Below are 20264 nucleotides of genomic sequence, written 5' to 3' on the forward strand. Positions count from 1 at the left end.
TTGAGCTTCCAGTCCTCCCCGGCGTAGGAGTTGAACACTGTTTTCATTCCGTCTCCCTCAGGCTATAGAACTATACCCGCTCAGGTCACCGTGGTAACAGTTGGCATGACGCCTGGTGTTTGTTGCCATTTCTCCGCTCCCCAGGGCTGTCACTCAGAGGTTTAGTCGCGGTGCTGCCTGGCGTCTTGTTTGGTGTCAAAAGAGTCAGAGAAGTGTGTCTGTGTGTCTGTGTGTCTGTGTGTGTGCCACCCCACTGGACAAATTACCTTTTACCCTTCCACTCTCTCTCTCTTTCCATCACTCTCTCTCTCTCCCTCTCTCTCTCTCTCTCTCTCTCTCTCCCTCTCTCTCTTTCCATCACTCTCTCCAGCTTTCTCAAAACTTCTGCCTCTCTTGTTGAACTTGTCAATACTCTCCCTCCCTATGCTCTCTCTTTCCCTCTCTCCCCCTCTCTCTCTCTCTCTCTCCCTCTCTCTTCCCTTCTCCCTCTCCCTCCACTCTCTACCTTTCTCACGCAACCTTGTTTGGTGTTTCCTCTCTCTCTCCCTCTCTTCCCTCTCTTTCTCTCTTTCCCTTCACTCTCCCTCTCTTCCCTCTCTCCCTTCCTCCCTCTCTTTTCTATGTCTCTAGTGGAAGCCATGGGAATCTGACATATATTTCCACTTTCAACCACACAACCACCCTCCCTTTATGGGAAGACAAAGAAAAAAAAAGTTGTTTCCGCGAAGGTAGTCAGCAAGTGCAAAATGATGGGGCATGTGAACATCTTCCCTAAAACGTCTTTAACAACATCATCCTCTCCTCCTCTCCCTCCACCTCTGCCCCCTTTTCTGCCTCCACTCTCTCCTTCGTGTATTTGTTCCTTCTCCTCCGTCTCTCTCCTCTTCCTTTCATCCTTCCTACTCCTCTTCCCCTCCCTCTCCTCCTCTCTCTCATCCCTCCCATCTCTCCCTCCCCAGGTGGTGTCTAAGGGTGAGAAGGCGTACCTGATTCTACCACTGTCTCTTTATTGAGGGAAAATATACTTACTATGACTGTGAAATGTGGTTGTCTCACCTAGCTATCTTAAAATGAATTCACAAACTGTAAGTCTCTCTCATTCTTCTCCTCCTTCCCTTCCTCCCTCTCCCCCTTCCTCCCTCTCCCAGGTGGTCTCTAAGGGTCTGTACCTGGGTGAGAAGGCCTATCTGAAAAGCAGCTGGAACGTTCTGGATGGTTTCCTGGTCTTCGTGTCGTTGATTGACATTGTTGTGTCCATGGCGGGCGGGGCTAAGATCCTGGGGGTGCTGAGAGTGCTCAGGCTGCTCAGGACACTACGCCCTCTCAGGTAGGGAGGACTACCTGGAAAAAGCTGTGGAAATTCTATTTGAATGCTGCCTGAGGAAACCCTGTTTGGTAGAAATGCATTGACATAACAGGCTGATCTGTTCCAACCTGTATATATTAACCTGTTGCGACGAGCAAACCCGTATCCGGGAGCGTAATTATAGCCTCAAGCTCATTACCATAACGCAACGTTAACTATTCATGAAAATCGCAAATGAAATGAAATAAATATATTGGCTCACAAGCTTAGCCTTTTGTTAACAACACTGTCATCTCAGATTTTCAAAAAATGCTTTTCAACCATAGCTACACAAGCATTTGTGTAAGAGTATTGATAGCTAGCATAGCATTAAGCCTAGCATTCAGCAGGCAACATTTTCACAAAAACAAGAAAAGCATTCAAATAAAATAATTTATCTTTGAAGAACTTCGGATGTTTTCAATGAGGAGACTCTGTTAGATAGCAAATGTTCAGTTTTTCCAAAAATATTATTTGTGTAGGAGAAATCGCTCCGTTTTGTTCATCACGTTTGGCTGAGAAAAAAAAAACGAAAATTCTGTCATTACAACGGCAAACTTTTTTCCAAATTAACTCCATAATATCGACAGAAACATGGCAAACGTTGTTTAGAATCAATCCTCAAGGTGTTTTCACATATCTATTCGATGATAAATCACTCGAGGCAGTTTGGTTTCTCCTCTGAACCAAATTGAAAAATGCACGCACCTGGAGATTACGCAATAGTTTCGACGGAGGACACAGAGCGGACACCTGGTAAATGTAGTCTCTTATGGTCAATTTTCCAATGATATGCCTCCAAATACGTCACAATGCTACAGACACCTTGGGGAAACGACAGAAAGTGTAGGGGAAACGACAGAAAGTGTAGGCTCATTCCTTGCGCATTCACAGCCATATAAGGAGACATTGGAACACAGCGCATTCAAAATCTGGCTCACTTCCTGTATGAAATTTCATCTTGGTTTCGCCTGTAGCATTAGTTCTGTGGCACTCACAGACAATATCTGTGCAGTTTTGGAAACGTCAGAGTGTTTTCTTTCCAAAGCTGTCAATTATATGCATAGTCGAGCATCTTTTCGTGACAAAATATCTTGTTTAAAACGGGAACGTTTTTCATCCAAAAATGAAATACTGCCCCCAGAGGTTCAAGAGGTTAAGGTAGATAATGTTGTTAATCGTTCACTAACATCTCACTCACTAAGGGACTGATGTTGGAAAACGGTGTGATGCAAATCATTATGGTGCAATGCAACTGTCTGTCAATGATGTCAATGTATTTCAGTTGACCTTTCACCTGTCTTCTCACTCCATAAATACAGGACTGATACTTACTTATATTAGTTAGACTCTTTACTCTTGCTGGAGTTTAGGCCACCAACAACAGATGTCCATTGTATCTGGTCTGGAAATGAACGTCATCTAAAGCATTATGCAATGCAACTGTCTGTCAATGTACTTCAGTGTAACAATTGACCATCAGATTGATAACCCAAACACCAAAAAGGTGTTTGTAACTCCCACTATTTCTCTCTCAGGGACTCACTGCAGGCTGGACTTGGCCTATATCATGTTGTATGTCCTAACCCTTTGTAACCATGGAGCTTTGTAACCATGGAGCTTCATAACCCTGGAGCTTTGTAACCATGGAGCTTTGTAACCATGGAGCTTTGTAACCCTGGAGCATCATAACCCTGGAGCTTCGTAACCATGGAGCTTTGTAACCATGGAGCTCTGTAACCCTGGAGCTTCATAACCCTGGAGCTTTGTAACCATGGAGCTCTGTAACCCTGGAGCTTCGTAACCCTGGAGCTTCGTAACCCTGGAGCTTTGTAACCATGGAGCTCTGTAACCCTGGAGCTTCGTGACCCTGGAGCTTCGTAACCCTGAAGAGGGTGCAGGTTTTTGTTCCAGCCCTGCACTAACCTGAATTATTAACTAGGGGAAGAAGGTTATTTTGGGCTGGGCTGGGTTGGGGGGAAATCCTGAACACCTTGTGTTCTGTCCATGACCAGGGTTCCTGCACACTGGAATATAAGTGCTAACAGCAGTCACTCTACACACTGTTACACATCACAGCAGAATCATAGATGATGACCAGATTGATGAGAAGTCCTTTTTGTCCCTCTCTCTGTCAGGGTGATCAGTAGAGCTCCAGGCCTGAAGCTAGTGGTAGAGACTCTCATCACGTCTCTGAAGCCTATAGGAAACATCGTCCTCATCTGCTGCGCTTTCTTTATCATCTTCGGCATCCTCGGTGTGCAGGTAGGACGACGGCATTATCTTCCCGGGGTGACGTTTCCCCTATGTACAGATCTAGGATCAGATTACCTTTCCTCAAGTCACAGCCTTTACTATTAGTGGGGGGAAATGCCAAGCTCAGTATCTATAGGGGCAACTTCACCCTCATCATTATAATAAACTACACAACATCCTCATGTTCTTCTAAGTCCATACAATAACACTTTATTCATCTGTTCAAACAGTAGTTAGTTATTGTATAAGTCCAGTTTTATTATACTTCATAACAGCAGTTAGTTATTGTATAAGTCCAGTTTTATTGTAACTCATAACAGTAGTTAGTTATTGTATAAGTCCAGTTTTATTGTACTTCATAACAGCAGTTAGTTATTGTATAAGTCCAGTATATTATACTTCATAACAGCAGTTAGTTATTGTATAAGTCCAGTATATTATACTTCATAACAGCAGTTAGTTATTGTATAAGTCCAGTATATTATACTTCATAACAGTAGTTAGTTATTGTATAAGTCCAGTTTTATTGTAACTCATAACAGCAGTTAGTTATTGTATAAGTCCAGTATATTATACTTCATAACAGTAGTTAGTTATTGTATAAGTCCAGTATATTATACTTCATAACAGCAGTTAGTTATTGTATAAGTCCAGTATATTATACTTCATAACAGTAGTTAGTTATTGTATAAGTCCAGTTTTATTGTAACTCATAACAGTAGTTAGTTATTGTATAAGTCCAGTTTTATTGTAACTCATAACAGTAGTTAGTTATTGTATAAGTCCAGTATATTATACTTCATAACAGCAGTTAGTTATTGTATAAGTCCAGTTTTATTGTAACTCATAACAGTAGTTAGTTATTGTATAAGTCCAGTTTTATTGTACTTCATAACAGCAGTTAGTTATTGTATAAGTCCAGTATATTATACTTCATAACAGCAGTTAGTTATTGTATAAGTCCAGTTTTATTGTACTTCATAACAGCAGTTAGTTATTGTATAAGTCCAGTTTTATTATACTTCATAACAGCAGTTAGTTATTGTATAAGTCCAGTATATTATACTTCATAACAGCAGTTAGTTATTGTATAAGTCCAGTTTTATTGTAACTCATAACAGTAGTTAGTTATTGTATAAGTCCAGTATATTATACTTCATAACAGCAGTTAGTTATTGTATAAGTCCAGTTTTATTATACTTCATAACAGCAGTTAGTTATTGTATAAGTCCAGTATATTATACTTCATAACAGTAGTTAGTTATTGTATAAGTCCAGTTTTATTGTAACTCATAACAGTAGTTAGTTATTGTATAAGTCCAGTATATTATACTTCATAACAGTAGTTAGTTATTGTATAAGTCCAGTTTTATTGTAACTCATAACAGTAGTTAGTTATTGTATAAGTCCAGTTTTATTGTAACTCATAACAGTAGTTAGTTATTGTATAAGTCCAGTATATTATACTTCATAACAGTAGTTAGTTATTGTATAAGTCAAGTTTTATTGTAACTCATAACAGTAGTTAGTTATTGTATAAGTCCAGTTTTATTGTAACTCATAACAGTAGTTAGTTATTGTATAAGTCCAGTATATTATACTTCATAACAGCAGTTAGTTATTGTATAAGTCCAGTTTTATTGTAACTCATAACAGTAGTTAGTTATTGTATAAGTCCAGTATATTATACTTCATAACAGTAGTTAGTTATTGTATAAGTCCAGTATATTATACTTCATAACAGCAGTTAGTTATTGTATAAGTCCAGTATATTATACTTCATAACAGCAGTTAGTTATTGTATAAGTCCAGTTTTATTGTAACTCATAACAGTAGTTAGTTATTGTATAAGTCCAGTTTTATTGTAACTCATAACAGTAGTTAGTTATTGTATAAGTCCAGTATATTATACTTCATAACAGTAGTTAGTTATTGTATAAGTCCAGTTTTATTGTAACTCATAACAGTAGTTAGTTATTGTATAAGTCCAGTATATTATACTTCATAACAGTAGTTAGTTATTGTATAAGTCCAGTTTTATTGTAACTCATAACAGTAGTTAGTTATTGTATAAGTCCAGTATATTATACTTCATAACAGTAGTTAGTTATTGTATAAGTCCAGTATATTATACTTCATAACAGTAGTTAGTTATTGTATAAGTCCAGTTTTATTATACTTCATAACAGTAGTTAGTTATTGTATAAGTCCAGTATATTATACTTCATAACAGCAGTTAGTTATTGTATAAGTCCAGTATATTATACTTCATAACAGCAGTTAGTTATTGTATAAGTCCAGTTTTATTGTAACTCATAACAGTAGTTAGTTATTGTATAAGTCCAGTTTTATTGTAACTCATAACAGCAGTTAGTTATTGTATAAGTCCAGTATATTATACTTCATAACAGTAGTTAGTTATTGTATAAGTCCAGTTTTATTGTAACTCATAACAGCAGTTAGTTATTGTATAAGTCCAGTATATTATACTTCATAACAGTAGTTAGTTATTGTATAAGTCCAGTTTTATTGTAACTCATAACAGTAGTTAGTTATTGTATAAGTCCAGTTTTATTGTAACTCATAACAGTAGTTAGTTATTGTATAAGTCCAGTTTTATTGTAACTCATAACAGTAGTTAGTTATTGTATAAGTCCAGTTTTATTGTAACTCATAACAGTAGTTAGTTATTGTATAAGTCCAGTATATTATACTTCATAACAGCAGTTAGTTATTGTATAAGTCCAGTTTATTATACTTCATAACAGCAGTTAGTTATTGTATAAGTCCAGTATATTATACTTCATAACAGCAGTTAGTTATTGTATAAGTCCAGTTTTATTATACTTCATAACAGTAGTTAGTTATTGTATAAGTCCAGTATATTATACTTCATAACAGTAGTTAGTTATTGTATAAGTCCAGTATATTATACTTCATAACAGCAGTTAGTTATTGTATAAGTCCAGTTTTATTGTAACTCATAACAGTAGTTAGTTATTGTATAAGTCCAGTTTTATTGTACTTCATAACAGTAGTTAGTTATTGTATAAGTCCAGTTTTATTGTAACTCATAACAGTAGTTAGTTATTGTATAAGTCAAGTTTTATTGTAACTCATAACAGTAGTTAGTTATTGTATAAGTCCAGTATATTATACTTCATAACAGCAGTTAGTTATTGTATAAGTCCAGTATATTATACTTCATAACAGCAGTTAGTTATTGTATAAGTCCAGTTTTATTGTAACTCATAACAGTAGTTAGTTATTGTATAAGTCCAGTTTTATTGTAACTCATAACAGTAGTTAGTTATTGTATAAGTCCAGTTTTATTGTAACTCATAACAGTAGTTAGTTATTGTATAAGTCCAGTTTTATTGTAACTCATAACAGTATTTAGTTATTGTATAAGTCCAGTTTTATTGTACTTTATAACAGTAGTTAGTTATTGTATAAGTCCAGTTTTATTGTAACTCATAACAGTAGTTAGTTATTGTATAAGTCCAGTATATTATACTTCATAACAGTAGTTAGTTATTGTATAAGTCCAGTATATTATACTTCATAACAGCAGTTAGTTATTGTATAAGTCCAGTATATTATACTTCATAACAGTAGTTAGTTATTGTATAAGTCCAGTTTATTATACTTCATAACAGTAGTTAGTTATTGTATAAGTCCAGTTTATTATACTTCATAACAGCAGTTAGTTATTGTATAAGTCCAGTATATTATACTTCATAACAGTAGTTAGTTATTGTATAAGTCCAGTTTATTATACTTCATAACAGTAGTTAGTTATTGTATAAGTCCAGTATATTATACTTCATAACAGTAGTTAGTTATTGTATAAGTCCAGTTTTATTGTAACTCATAACAGTAGTTAGTTATTGTATAAGTCCAGTATATTATACTTCATAACAGCAGTTAGTTATTGTATAAGTCCAGTTTATTATACTTCATAACAGCAGTTAGTTATTGTATAAGTCCAGTATATTATACTTCATAACAGCAGTTAGTTATTGTATAAGTCCAGTTTTATTATACTTCATAACAGTAGTTAGTTATTGTATAAGTCCAGTATATTATACTTCATAACAGTAGTTAGTTATTGTATAAGTCCAGTATATTATACTTCATAACAGCAGTTAGTTATTGTATAAGTCCAGTTTTATTGTAACTCATAACAGTAGTTAGTTATTGTATAAGTCCAGTTTTATTGTACTTCATAACAGTAGTTAGTTATTGTATAAGTCCAGTTTTATTGTAACTCATAACAGTAGTTAGTTATTGTATAAGTCAAGTTTTATTGTAACTCATAACAGTAGTTAGTTATTGTATAAGTCCAGTATATTATACTTCATAACAGCAGTTAGTTATTGTATAAGTCCAGTATATTATACTTCATAACAGCAGTTAGTTATTGTATAAGTCCAGTTTTATTGTAACTCATAACAGTAGTTAGTTATTGTATAAGTCCAGTTTTATTGTAACTCATAACAGTAGTTAGTTATTGTATAAGTCCAGTTTTATTGTAACTCATAACAGTAGTTAGTTATTGTATAAGTCCAGTTTTATTGTAACTCATAACAGTATTTAGTTATTGTATAAGTCCAGTTTTATTGTACTTTATAACAGTAGTTAGTTATTGTATAAGTCCAGTTTTATTGTAACTCATAACAGTAGTTAGTTATTGTATAAGTCCAGTATATTATACTTCATAACAGTAGTTAGTTATTGTATAAGTCCAGTATATTATACTTCATAACAGCAGTTAGTTATTGTATAAGTCCAGTATATTATACTTCATAACAGTAGTTAGTTATTGTATAAGTCCAGTTTATTATACTTCATAACAGTAGTTAGTTATTGTATAAGTCCAGTTTATTATACTTCATAACAGCAGTTAGTTATTGTATAAGTCCAGTATATTATACTTCATAACAGTAGTTAGTTATTGTATAAGTCCAGTTTATTATACTTCATAACAGTAGTTAGTTATTGTATAAGTCCAGTATATTATACTTCATAACAGTAGTTAGTTATTGTATAAGTCCAGTTGTATTGTAACTCATAACAGTAGTTAGTTATTGTATAAGTCCAGTTTTATTGTAACTCATAACAGTAGTTAGTTATTGTATAAGTCCAGTATATTATACTTCATAACAGCAGTTAGTTATTGTATAAGTCCAGTTTTATTGTAACTCATAACAGTAGTTAGTTATTGTATAAGTCCAGTATATTATACTTCATAACAGTAGTTAGTTATTGTATAAGTCCAGTTTTATTGTAACTCATAACAGTAGTTAGTTATTGTATAAGTCCAGTATATTATACTTCATAACAGCAGTTAGTTATTGTATAAGTCCAGTATATTATACTTCATAACAGCAGTTAGTTATTGTATAAGTCCAGTTTTATTGTAACTCATAACAGCAGTTAGTTATTGTATAAGTCCAGTTTTATTGTAACTCATAACAGTAGTTAGTTATTGTATAAGTCCAGTATATTGTACTTCATAACAGTAGTTAGTTATTGTATAAGTCCAGTGTATTATACTTCATAACAGTAGTTAGTTATTGTATAAGTCCAGTTTTATTGTAACTCATAACAGTAGTTAGTTATTGTATAAGTCCAGTGTATTATACTTCATAACAGTAGTTAGTTATTGTATAAGTCCAGTTTTATTGTAACTCATAACAGTAGTTAGTTATTGTATAAGTCCAGTATATTATACTTCATAACAGTAGTTAGTTATTGTATAAGTCCAGTATATTATACTTCATAACAGCAGTTAGTTATTGTATAAGTCCAGTTTTATTGTAACTCATAACAGTAGTTAGTTATTGTATAAGTCCAGTTTATTATACTTCATAACAGTAGTTAGTTATTGTATAAGTCCAGTGTATTATACTTCATAACAGTAGTTAGTTATTGTATAAGTCCAGTTTTATTGTAACTCATAACAGCAGTTAGTTATTGTATAAGTCCAGTGTATTATACTTCATAACAGTAGTTAGTTATTGTATAAGTCCAGTTTATTATACTTCATAACAGTAGTTAGTTATTGTATAAGTCCAGTGTATTATACTTCATAACAGTAGTTAGTTATTGTATAAGTCCAGTTTTATTGTAACTCATAACAGTAGTTAGTTATTGTATAAGTCCAGTATATTATACTTCATAACAGCAGTTAGTTATTGTATAAGTCCAGTATATTATACTTCATAACAGTAGTTAGTTATTGTATAAGTCCAGTATATTATACTTCATAACAGTAGTTAGTTATTGTATAAGTCCAGTATATTATACTTCATAACAGCAGTTAGTTATTGTATAAGTCCAGTTTTATTATACTTCATAACAGCAGTTAGTTATTGTATAAGTCCAGTTTTATTGTAACTCATAACAGTAGTTAGTTATTGTATAAGTCCAGTTTTATTGTAACTCATAACAGTAGTTAGTTATTGTATAAGTCCAGTATATTATACTTCATAACAGTAGTTAGTTATTGTATAAGTCCAGTATATTGTACTTCATAACAGCAGTTAGTTATTGTATAAGTCCAGTTTATTATACTTCATAACAGTAGTTAGTTATTGTATAAGTCCAGTATATTATACTTCATAACAGTAGTTAGTTATTGTATAAGTCCAGTTTTATTGTAACTCATAACAGTAGTTAGTTATTGTATAAGTCCAGTTTTATTGTAACTCATAACAGTAGTTAGTTATTGTATAAGTCCAGTTTATTATACTTCATAACAGCAGTTAGTTATTGTATAAGTCCAGTTTATTAAACTTTATAACAGTAGTTAGTTATTGTATAAGTCAAGTTTTATTGTAACTCATAACAGTAGTTAGTTATTGTATAAGTCCAGTATATTATACTTCATAACAGTAGTTAGTTATTGTATAAGTCCAGTTTTATTGTAACTCATAACAGTAGTTAGTTATTGTATAAGTCCAGTATATTATACTTCATAACAGCAGTTAGTTATTGTATAAGTCCAGTTTATTATACTTCATAACAGCAGTTAGTTATTGTATAAGTCCAGTATATTATACTTCATAACAGCAGTTAGTTATTGTATAAGTCCAGTTTTATTATACTTCATAACAGTAGTTAGTTATTGTATAAGTCCAGTATATTATACTTCATAACAGTAGTTAGTTATTGTATAAGTCCAGTATATTATACTTCATAACAGCAGTTAGTTATTGTATAAGTCCAGTTTTATTGTAACTCATAACAGTAGTTAGTTATTGTATAAGTCCAGTTTTATTGTACTTCATAACAGTAGTTAGTTATTGTATAAGTCCAGTTTTATTGTAACTCATAACAGTAGTTAGTTATTGTATAAGTCAAGTTTTATTGTAACTCATAACAGTAGTTAGTTATTGTATAAGTCCAGTATATTATACTTCATAACAGCAGTTAGTTATTGTATAAGTCCAGTATATTATACTTCATAACAGCAGTTAGTTATTGTATAAGTCCAGTTTTATTGTAACTCATAACAGTAGTTAGTTATTGTATAAGTCCAGTTTTATTGTAACTCATAACAGTAGTTAGTTATTGTATAAGTCCAGTTTTATTGTAACTCATAACAGTAGTTAGTTATTGTATAAGTCCAGTTTTATTGTAACTCATAACAGTATTTAGTTATTGTATAAGTCCAGTTTTATTGTACTTTATAACAGTAGTTAGTTATTGTATAAGTCCAGTTTTATTGTAACTCATAACAGTAGTTAGTTATTGTATAAGTCCAGTATATTATACTTCATAACAGTAGTTAGTTATTGTATAAGTCCAGTATATTATACTTCATAACAGCAGTTAGTTATTGTATAAGTCCAGTATATTATACTTCATAACAGTAGTTAGTTATTGTATAAGTCCAGTTTATTATACTTCATAACAGTAGTTAGTTATTGTATAAGTCCAGTTTATTATACTTCATAACAGCAGTTAGTTATTGTATAAGTCCAGTATATTATACTTCATAACAGTAGTTAGTTATTGTATAAGTCCAGTTTATTATACTTCATAACAGTAGTTAGTTATTGTATAAGTCCAGTATATTATACTTCATAACAGTAGTTAGTTATTGTATAAGTCCAGTTTTATTGTAACTCATAACAGTAGTTAGTTATTGTATAAGTCCAGTTTTATTGTAACTCATAACAGTAGTTAGTTATTGTATAAGTCCAGTATATTATACTTCATAACAGCAGTTAGTTATTGTATAAGTCCAGTTTTATTGTAACTCATAACAGTAGTTAGTTATTGTATAAGTCCAGTATATTATACTTCATAACAGTAGTTAGTTATTGTATAAGTCCAGTTTTATTGTAACTCATAACAGTAGTTAGTTATTGTATAAGTCCAGTATATTATACTTCATAACAGCAGTTAGTTATTGTATAAGTCCAGTATATTATACTTCATAACAGCAGTTAGTTATTGTATAAGTCCAGTTTTATTGTAACTCATAACAGCAGTTAGTTATTGTATAAGTCCAGTTTTATTGTAACTCATAACAGTAGTTAGTTATTGTATAAGTCCAGTATATTGTACTTCATAACAGTAGTTAGTTATTGTATAAGTCCAGTGTATTATACTTCATAACAGTAGTTAGTTATTGTATAAGTCCAGTTTTATTGTAACTCATAACAGTAGTTAGTTATTGTATAAGTCCAGTGTATTATACTTCATAACAGTAGTTAGTTATTGTATAAGTCCAGTTTTATTGTAACTCATAACAGTAGTTAGTTATTGTATAAGTCCAGTATATTATACTTCATAACAGTAGTTAGTTATTGTATAAGTCCAGTATATTATACTTCATAACAGCAGTTAGTTATTGTATAAGTCCAGTTTTATTGTAACTCATAACAGTAGTTAGTTATTGTATAAGTCCAGTTTATTATACTTCATAACAGTAGTTAGTTATTGTATAAGTCCAGTGTATTATACTTCATAACAGTAGTTAGTTATTGTATAAGTCCAGTTTTATTGTAACTCATAACAGCAGTTAGTTATTGTATAAGTCCAGTGTATTATACTTCATAACAGTAGTTAGTTATTGTATAAGTCCAGTTTATTATACTTCATAACAGTAGTTAGTTATTGTATAAGTCCAGTGTATTATACTTCATAACAGTAGTTAGTTATTGTATAAGTCCAGTTTTATTGTAACTCATAACAGTAGTTAGTTATTGTATAAGTCCAGTATATTATACTTCATAACAGCAGTTAGTTATTGTATAAGTCCAGTATATTATACTTCATAACAGTAGTTAGTTATTGTATAAGTCCAGTATATTATACTTCATAACAGTAGTTAGTTATTGTATAAGTCCAGTATATTATACTTCATAACAGCAGTTAGTTATTGTATAAGTCCAGTTTTATTATACTTCATAACAGCAGTTAGTTATTGTATAAGTCCAGTTTTATTGTAACTCATAACAGTAGTTAGTTATTGTATAAGTCCAGTTTTATTGTAACTCATAACAGTAGTTAGTTATTGTATAAGTCCAGTATATTATACTTCATAACAGTAGTTAGTTATTGTATAAGTCCAGTATATTGTACTTCATAACAGCAGTTAGTTATTGTATAAGTCCAGTTTATTATACTTCATAACAGTAGTTAGTTATTGTATAAGTCCAGTATATTATACTTCATAACAGTAGTTAGTTATTGTATAAGTCCAGTTTTATTGTAACTCATAACAGTAGTTAGTTATTGTATAAGTCCAGTTTTATTGTAACTCATAACAGTAGTTAGTTATTGTATAAGTCCAGTTTATTATACTTCATAACAGCAGTTAGTTATTGTATAAGTCCAGTTTATTAAACTTTATAACAGTAGTTAGTTATTGTATAAGTCAAGTTTTATTGTAACTCATAACAGTAGTTAGTTATTGTATAAGTCCAGTATATTATACTTCATAACAGTAGTTAGTTATTGTATAAGTCCAGTTTTATTGTAACTCATAACAGTAGTTAGTTATTGTATAAGTCCAGTATATTATACTTCATAACAGTAGTTAGTTATTGTATAAGTCCAGTTTTATTGTAACTCATAACAGTAGTTAGTTATTGTATAAGTCAAGTTTTATTGTAACTCATAACAGTAGTTAGTTATTGTATAAGTCCAGTTTTATTGTAACTCATAACAGTATTTAGTTATTGTATAAGTCCAGTTTTATTGTACTTTATAACAGTAGTTAGTTATTGTATAAGTCCAGTTTATTATACTTCATAACAGCAGTTAGTTATTGTATAAGTCCAGTTTATTATACTTTATAACAGTAGTTAGTTATTGTATAAGTCAAGTTTTATTGTAACTCATAACAGTAGTTAGTTATTGTATAAGTCCAGTATATTATACTTCATAACAGTAGTTAGTTATTGTATAAGTCAAGTTTTATTGTAACTCATAACAGTAGTTAGTTATTGTATAAGTCCAGTATATTATACTTCATAACAGTAGTTAGTTATTGTATAAGTCCAGTTTTATTGTACTTTATAACAGTAGTTAGTTATTGTATAAGTCCAGTTTTATTGTAACTCATAACAGTAGTTAGTTATTGTATAAGTCAAGTTTTATTGTAACTCATAACAGTAGTTAGTTATTGTATAAGTCCAGTATATTATACTTCATAACAGTAGTTAGTTATTGTATAAGTCCAGTTTTATTGTAACTCATAACAGTAGTTAGTTATTGTATAAGTCAAGTTTTATTGTAACTCATAACAGTAGTTAGTTATTGTATAAGTCCAGTATATTATACTTCATAACAGTAGTTAGTTATTGTATAAGTCCAGTTTATTATACTTCATAACAGCAGTTAGTTATTGTATAAGTCCAGTTTTATTGTAACTCATAACAGTAGTTAGTTATTGTATAAGTCCAGTTTTATTGTAACTCATAACAGCAGTTAGTTATTGTATAAGTCCAGTATATTATACTTCATAACAGTAGTTAGTTATTGTATAAGTCCAGTTTTATTGTAACTCATAACAGTAGTTAGTTATTGTATAAGTCCAGTATATTATACTTCATAACAGCAGTTAGTTATTGTATAAGTCCAGTATATTATACTTCATAACAGTAGTTAGTTATTGTATAAGTCCAGTATATTATACTTCATAACAGCAGTTAGTTATTGTATAAGTCCAGTATATTATACTTCATAACAGCAGTTAGTTATTGTATAAGTCCAGTTTTATTGTAACTCATAACAGTAGTTAGTTATTGTATAAGTCCAGTATATTATACTTCATAACAGCAGTTAGTTATTGTATAAGTCCAGTTTTATTGTAACTCATAACAGTAGTTAGTTATTGTATAAGTCCAGTATATTATACTTCATAACAGCAGTTAGTTATTGTATAAGTCCAGTATATTATACTTCATAACAGCAGTTAGTTATTGTATAAGTCCAGTATATTATACTTCATAACAGCAGTTAGTTATTGTATAAGTCCAGTATATTATACTTCATAACAGCAGTTAGTTATTGTATAAGTCCAGTTTTATTGTAACTCATAACAGTAGTTAGTTATTGTATAAGTCCAGTTTTATTGTAACTCATAACAGTAGTTAGTTATTGTATAAGTCCAGTATATTATACTTCATAACAGTAGTTAGTTATTGTATAAGTCCAGTATATTATACTTCATAACAGTAGTTAGTTATTGTATAAGTCCAGTATATTATACTTCATAACAGTAGTTAGTTATTGTATAAGTCCAGTGTATTATACTTCATAACAGTAGTTAGTTATTGTATAAGTCCAGTTTTATTGTAACTCATAACAGCAGTTAGTTATTGTATAAGTCCAGTATATTATACTTCATAACAGCAGTTAGTTATTGTATAAGTCCAGTTTTATTGTAACTCATAACAGTAGTTAGTTATTGTATAAGTCCAGTATATTATACTTCATAACAGTAGTTAGTTATTGTATAAGTCCAGTATATTATACTTCATAACAGTAGTTAGTTATTGTATAAGTCCAGTATATTATACTTCATAACAGTAGTTAGTTATTGTATAAGTCCAGTGTATTATACTTCATAACAGTAGTTAGTTATTGTATAAGTCCAGTTTTATTGTAACTCATAACAGCAGTTAGTTATTGTATAAGTCCAGTATATTATACTTCATAACAGCAGTTAGTTATTGTATAAGTCCAGTATATTATACTTCATAACAGTAGTTAGTTATTGTATAAGTCCAGTGTATTATACTTCATAACAGTAGTTAGTTATTGTATAAGTCCAGTTTTATTGTAACTCATAACAGTAGTTAGTTATTGTATAAGTCCAGTTTTATTGTAACTCATAACAGTAGTTAGTTATTGTATAAGTCCAGTATATTATACTTCATAACAGTAGTTAGTTATTGTATAAGTCCAGTATATTATACTTCATAACAGTAGTTAGTTATTGTATAAGTCCAGTATATTATACTTCATAACAGCAGTTAGTTATTGTATAAGTCCAGTATATTATACTTCATAACAGTAGTTAGTTATTGTATAAGTCCAGTATATTATACTTCATAACAGTAGTTAGTTATTGTATAAGTCCAGTATATTATACTTCATAACAGCAGTTAGTTATTGTATAAGTCCAGTATATTATACTTCATAACAGTAGTTAGTTATTGTATAAGTCCAGTATATTATACTTCATAACAGTAGTTAGTTATTGTATAAGTCCAGTTTTATTGTAACTCATAACAGTAGTTAGTTATTGTATAAGTCCAGTATATTATACTTCATAACAGCAGTTAGTTATTGTATAAGTCCAGTATATTATACTTCATAACAGTAGTTAGTTATTGTATAAGTCCAGTATATTATACTTCATAACAGCAGTTAGTTATTGTATAAGTCCAGTATATTATACTTCATAACAGCAGTTAGTTATTGTATAAGTCCAGTTTTATTGTAACTCATAACAGTAGTTAGTTATTGTATAAGTCCAGTATATTATACTTCATAACAGCAGTTAGTTATTGTATAAGTCCAGTTTTATTGTAACTCATAACAGTAGTTAGTTATTGTATAAGTCCAGTATATTATACTTCATAACAGCAGTTAGTTATTGTATAAGTCCAGTATATTATACTTCATAACAGCAGTTAGTTATTGTATAAGTCCAGTATATTATACTTCATAACAGCAGTTAGTTATTGTATAAGTCCAGTATATTATACTTCATAACAGCAGTTAGTTATTGTATAAGTCCAGTTTTATTGTAACTCATAACAGTAGTTAGTTATTGTATAAGTCCAGTTTTATTGTAACTCATAACAGTAGTTAGTTATTGTATAAGTCCAGTATATTATACTTCATAACAGCAGTTAGTTATTGTATAAGTCCAGTATATTATACTTCATAACAGCAGTTAGTTATTGTATAAGTCCAGTATATTATACTTCATAACAGCAGTTAGTTATTGTATAAGTCCAGTATATTATACTTCATAACAGCAGTTAGTTATTGAATAAGTCCAGTTTTATTGTAACTCATAACAGTAGTTAGTTATTGTATAAGTCCAGTATATTATACTTCATAACAGTAGTTAGTTATTGTATAAGTCCAGTATATTATACTTCATAACAGTAGTTAGTTATTGTATAAGTCCAGTATATTATACTTCATAACAGTAGTTAGTTATTGTATAAGTCCAGTGTATTATACTTCATAACAGTAGTTAGTTATTGTATAAGTCCAGTTTTATTGTAACTCATAACAGCAGTTAGTTATTGTATAAGTCCAGTATATTATACTTCATAACAGCAGTTAGTTATTGTATAAGTCCAGTTTTATTGTAACTCATAACAGTAGTTAGTTATTGTATAAGTCCAGTATATTATACTTTATAACAGCAGTTAGTTATTGTATAAGTCCAGTATATTATACTTCATAACAGTAGTTAGTTATTGTATAAGTCCAGTGTATTATACTTCATAACAGTAGTTAGTTATTGTATAAGTCCAGTTTTATTGTAACTCATAACAGCAGTTAGTTATTGTATAAGTCCAGTATATTATACTTCATAACAGCAGTTAGTTATTGTATAAGTCCAGTTTTATTGTAACTCATAACAGTAGTTAGTTATTGTATAAGTCCAGTATATTATACTTCATAACAGTAGTTAGTTATTGTATAAGTCCAGTATATTGTACTTCATAACAGTAGTTAGTTATTGTATAAGTCCAGTATATTACACTTCATAACAGTAGTTAGTTATTGTATAAGTCCAGTATATTATACTTCATAACAGTAGTTAGTTATTGTATAAGTCCAGTGTATTATACTTCATAACAGTAGTTAGTTATTGTATAAGTCCAGTTTTATTGTAACTCATAACAGCAGTTAGTTATTGTATAAGTCCAGTATATTATACTTCATAACAGCAGTTAGTTATTGTATAAGTCCAGTATATTATACTTCATAACAGTAGTTAGTTATTGTATAAGTCCAGTGTATTATACTTCATAACAGTAGTTAGTTATTGTATAAGTCCAGTTTTATTGTAACTCATAACAGTAGTTAGTTATTGTATAAGTCCAGTTTTATTGTAACTCATAACAGTAGTTAGTTATTGTATAAGTCCAGTATATTATACTTCATAACAGTAGTTAGTTATTGTATAAGTCCAGTATATTATACTTCATAACAGTAGTTAGTTATTGTATAAGTCCAGTATATTATACTTCATAACAGCAGTTAGTTATTGTATAAGTCCAGTATATTATACTTCATAACAGTAGTTAGTTATTGTATAAGTCCAGTATATTATACTTCATAACAGTAGTTAGTTATTGTATAAGTCCAGTATATTATACTTCATAACAGCAGTTAGTTATTGTATAAGTCCAGTATATTATACTTCATAACAGTAGTTAGTTATTGTATAAGTCCAGTATATTATACTTCATAACAGCAGTTAGTTATTGTATAAGTCCAGTATATTATACTTCATAACAGCAGTTAGTTATTGTATAAGTCCAGTATATTATACTTCATAACAGTAGTTAGTTATTGTATAAGTCCAGTTTTATTGTAACTCATAACAGTAGTTAGTTATTGTATAAGTCCAGTTTTATTGTAACTCATAACAGTAGTTAGTTATTGTATAAGTCCAGTATATTATACTTCATAACAGTAGTTAGTTATTGTATAAGTCCAGTTTTATTGTAACTCATAACAGTAGTTAGTTATTGTATAAGTCCAGTTTTATTGTAACTCATAACAGTAGTTAGTTATTGTATAAGTCCAGTATATTATACTTCATAACAGTAGTTAGTTATTGTATAAGTCCAGTTTTATTGTAACTCATAACAGCAGTTAGTTATTGTATAAGTCCAGTATATTATACTTCATAACAGCAGTTAGTTATTGTATAAGTCCAGTTTTATTGTAACTCATAACAGTAGTTAGTTATTGTATAAGTCCAGTTTTATTGTAACTCATAACAGTAGTTAGTTATTGTATAAGTCCAGTATATTATACTTCATAACAGTAGTTAGTTATTGTATAAGTCCAGTGTATTATACTTCATAACAGTAGTTAGTTATTGTATAAGTCCAGTTTTATTGTAACTCATAACAGCAGTTAGTTATTGTATAAGTCCAGTATATTATACTTCATAACAGCAGTTAGTTATTGTATAAGTCCAGTTTTATTGTAACTCATAACAGTAGTTAGTTATTGTATAAGTCCAGTATATTATACTTCATAACAGTAGTTAGTTATTGTATAAGTCCAGTATATTATACTTCATAACAGTAGTTAGTTATTGTATAAGTCCAGTATATTATACTTCATAACAGTAGTTAGTTATTGTATAAGTCCAGTGTATTATACTTCATAACAGTAGTTAGTTATTGTATAAGTCCAGTTTTATTGTAACTCATAACAGCAGTTAGTTATTGTATAAGTCCAGTATATTATACTTCATAACAGCAGTTAGTTATTGTATAAGTCCAGTATATTATACTTCATAACAGTAGTTAGTTATTGTATAAGTCCAGTGTATTATACTTCATAACAGTAGTTAGTTATTGTATAAGTCCAGTTTTATTGTAACTCATAACAGTAGTTAGTTATTGTATAAGTCCAGTTTTATTGTAACTCATAACAGTAGTTAGTTATTGTATAAGTCCAGTATATTATACTTCATAACAGTAGTTAGTTATTGTATAAGTCCAGTATATTATACTTCATAACAGTAGTTAGTTATTGTATAAGTCCAGTATATTATACTTCATAACAGCAGTTAGTTATTGTATAAGTCCAGTATATTATACTTCATAACAGTAGTTAGTTATTGTATAAGTCCAGTATATTATACTTCATAACAGTAGTTAGTTATTGTATAAGTCCAGTATATTATACTTCATAACAGCAGTTAGTTATTGTATAAGTCCAGTATATTATACTTCATAACAGTAGTTAGTTATTGTATAAGTCCAGTATATTATACTTCATAACAGTAGTTAGTTATTGTATAAGTCCAGTTTTATTGTAACTCATAACAGTAGTTAGTTATTGTATAAGTCCAGTATATTATACTTCATAACAGCAGTTAGTTATTGTATAAGTCCAGTATATTATACTTCATAACAGTAGT

At 29.9% G+C, this 20264-nt stretch overlaps 1 protein-coding gene across 1 annotated transcript in view; it reads left to right on the forward strand.

Annotated features, from left to right (window-relative positions):
* Positions 1-20264, forward strand: part of LOC110495059 (voltage-dependent T-type calcium channel subunit alpha-1I) — a 183201-nt gene that overhangs the window by 85050 nt on the left and 77887 nt on the right. Inside the window, 2 exon segments of the mRNA XM_090195546.1 lie at positions 1149-1327; positions 3484-3610. Coding sequence (XP_090051672.1) covers positions 1149-1327; positions 3484-3610 — 306 coding nt within the window.

The sequence above is a fragment of the Oncorhynchus mykiss genome, chromosome 13 (genome assembly GCF_057628025.1).
Source record: "Oncorhynchus mykiss isolate SJ-2025 chromosome 13, ASM5762802v1, whole genome shotgun sequence".
NCBI classification, from domain to species: Eukaryota; Metazoa; Chordata; class Actinopteri; order Salmoniformes; family Salmonidae; genus Oncorhynchus; species Oncorhynchus mykiss.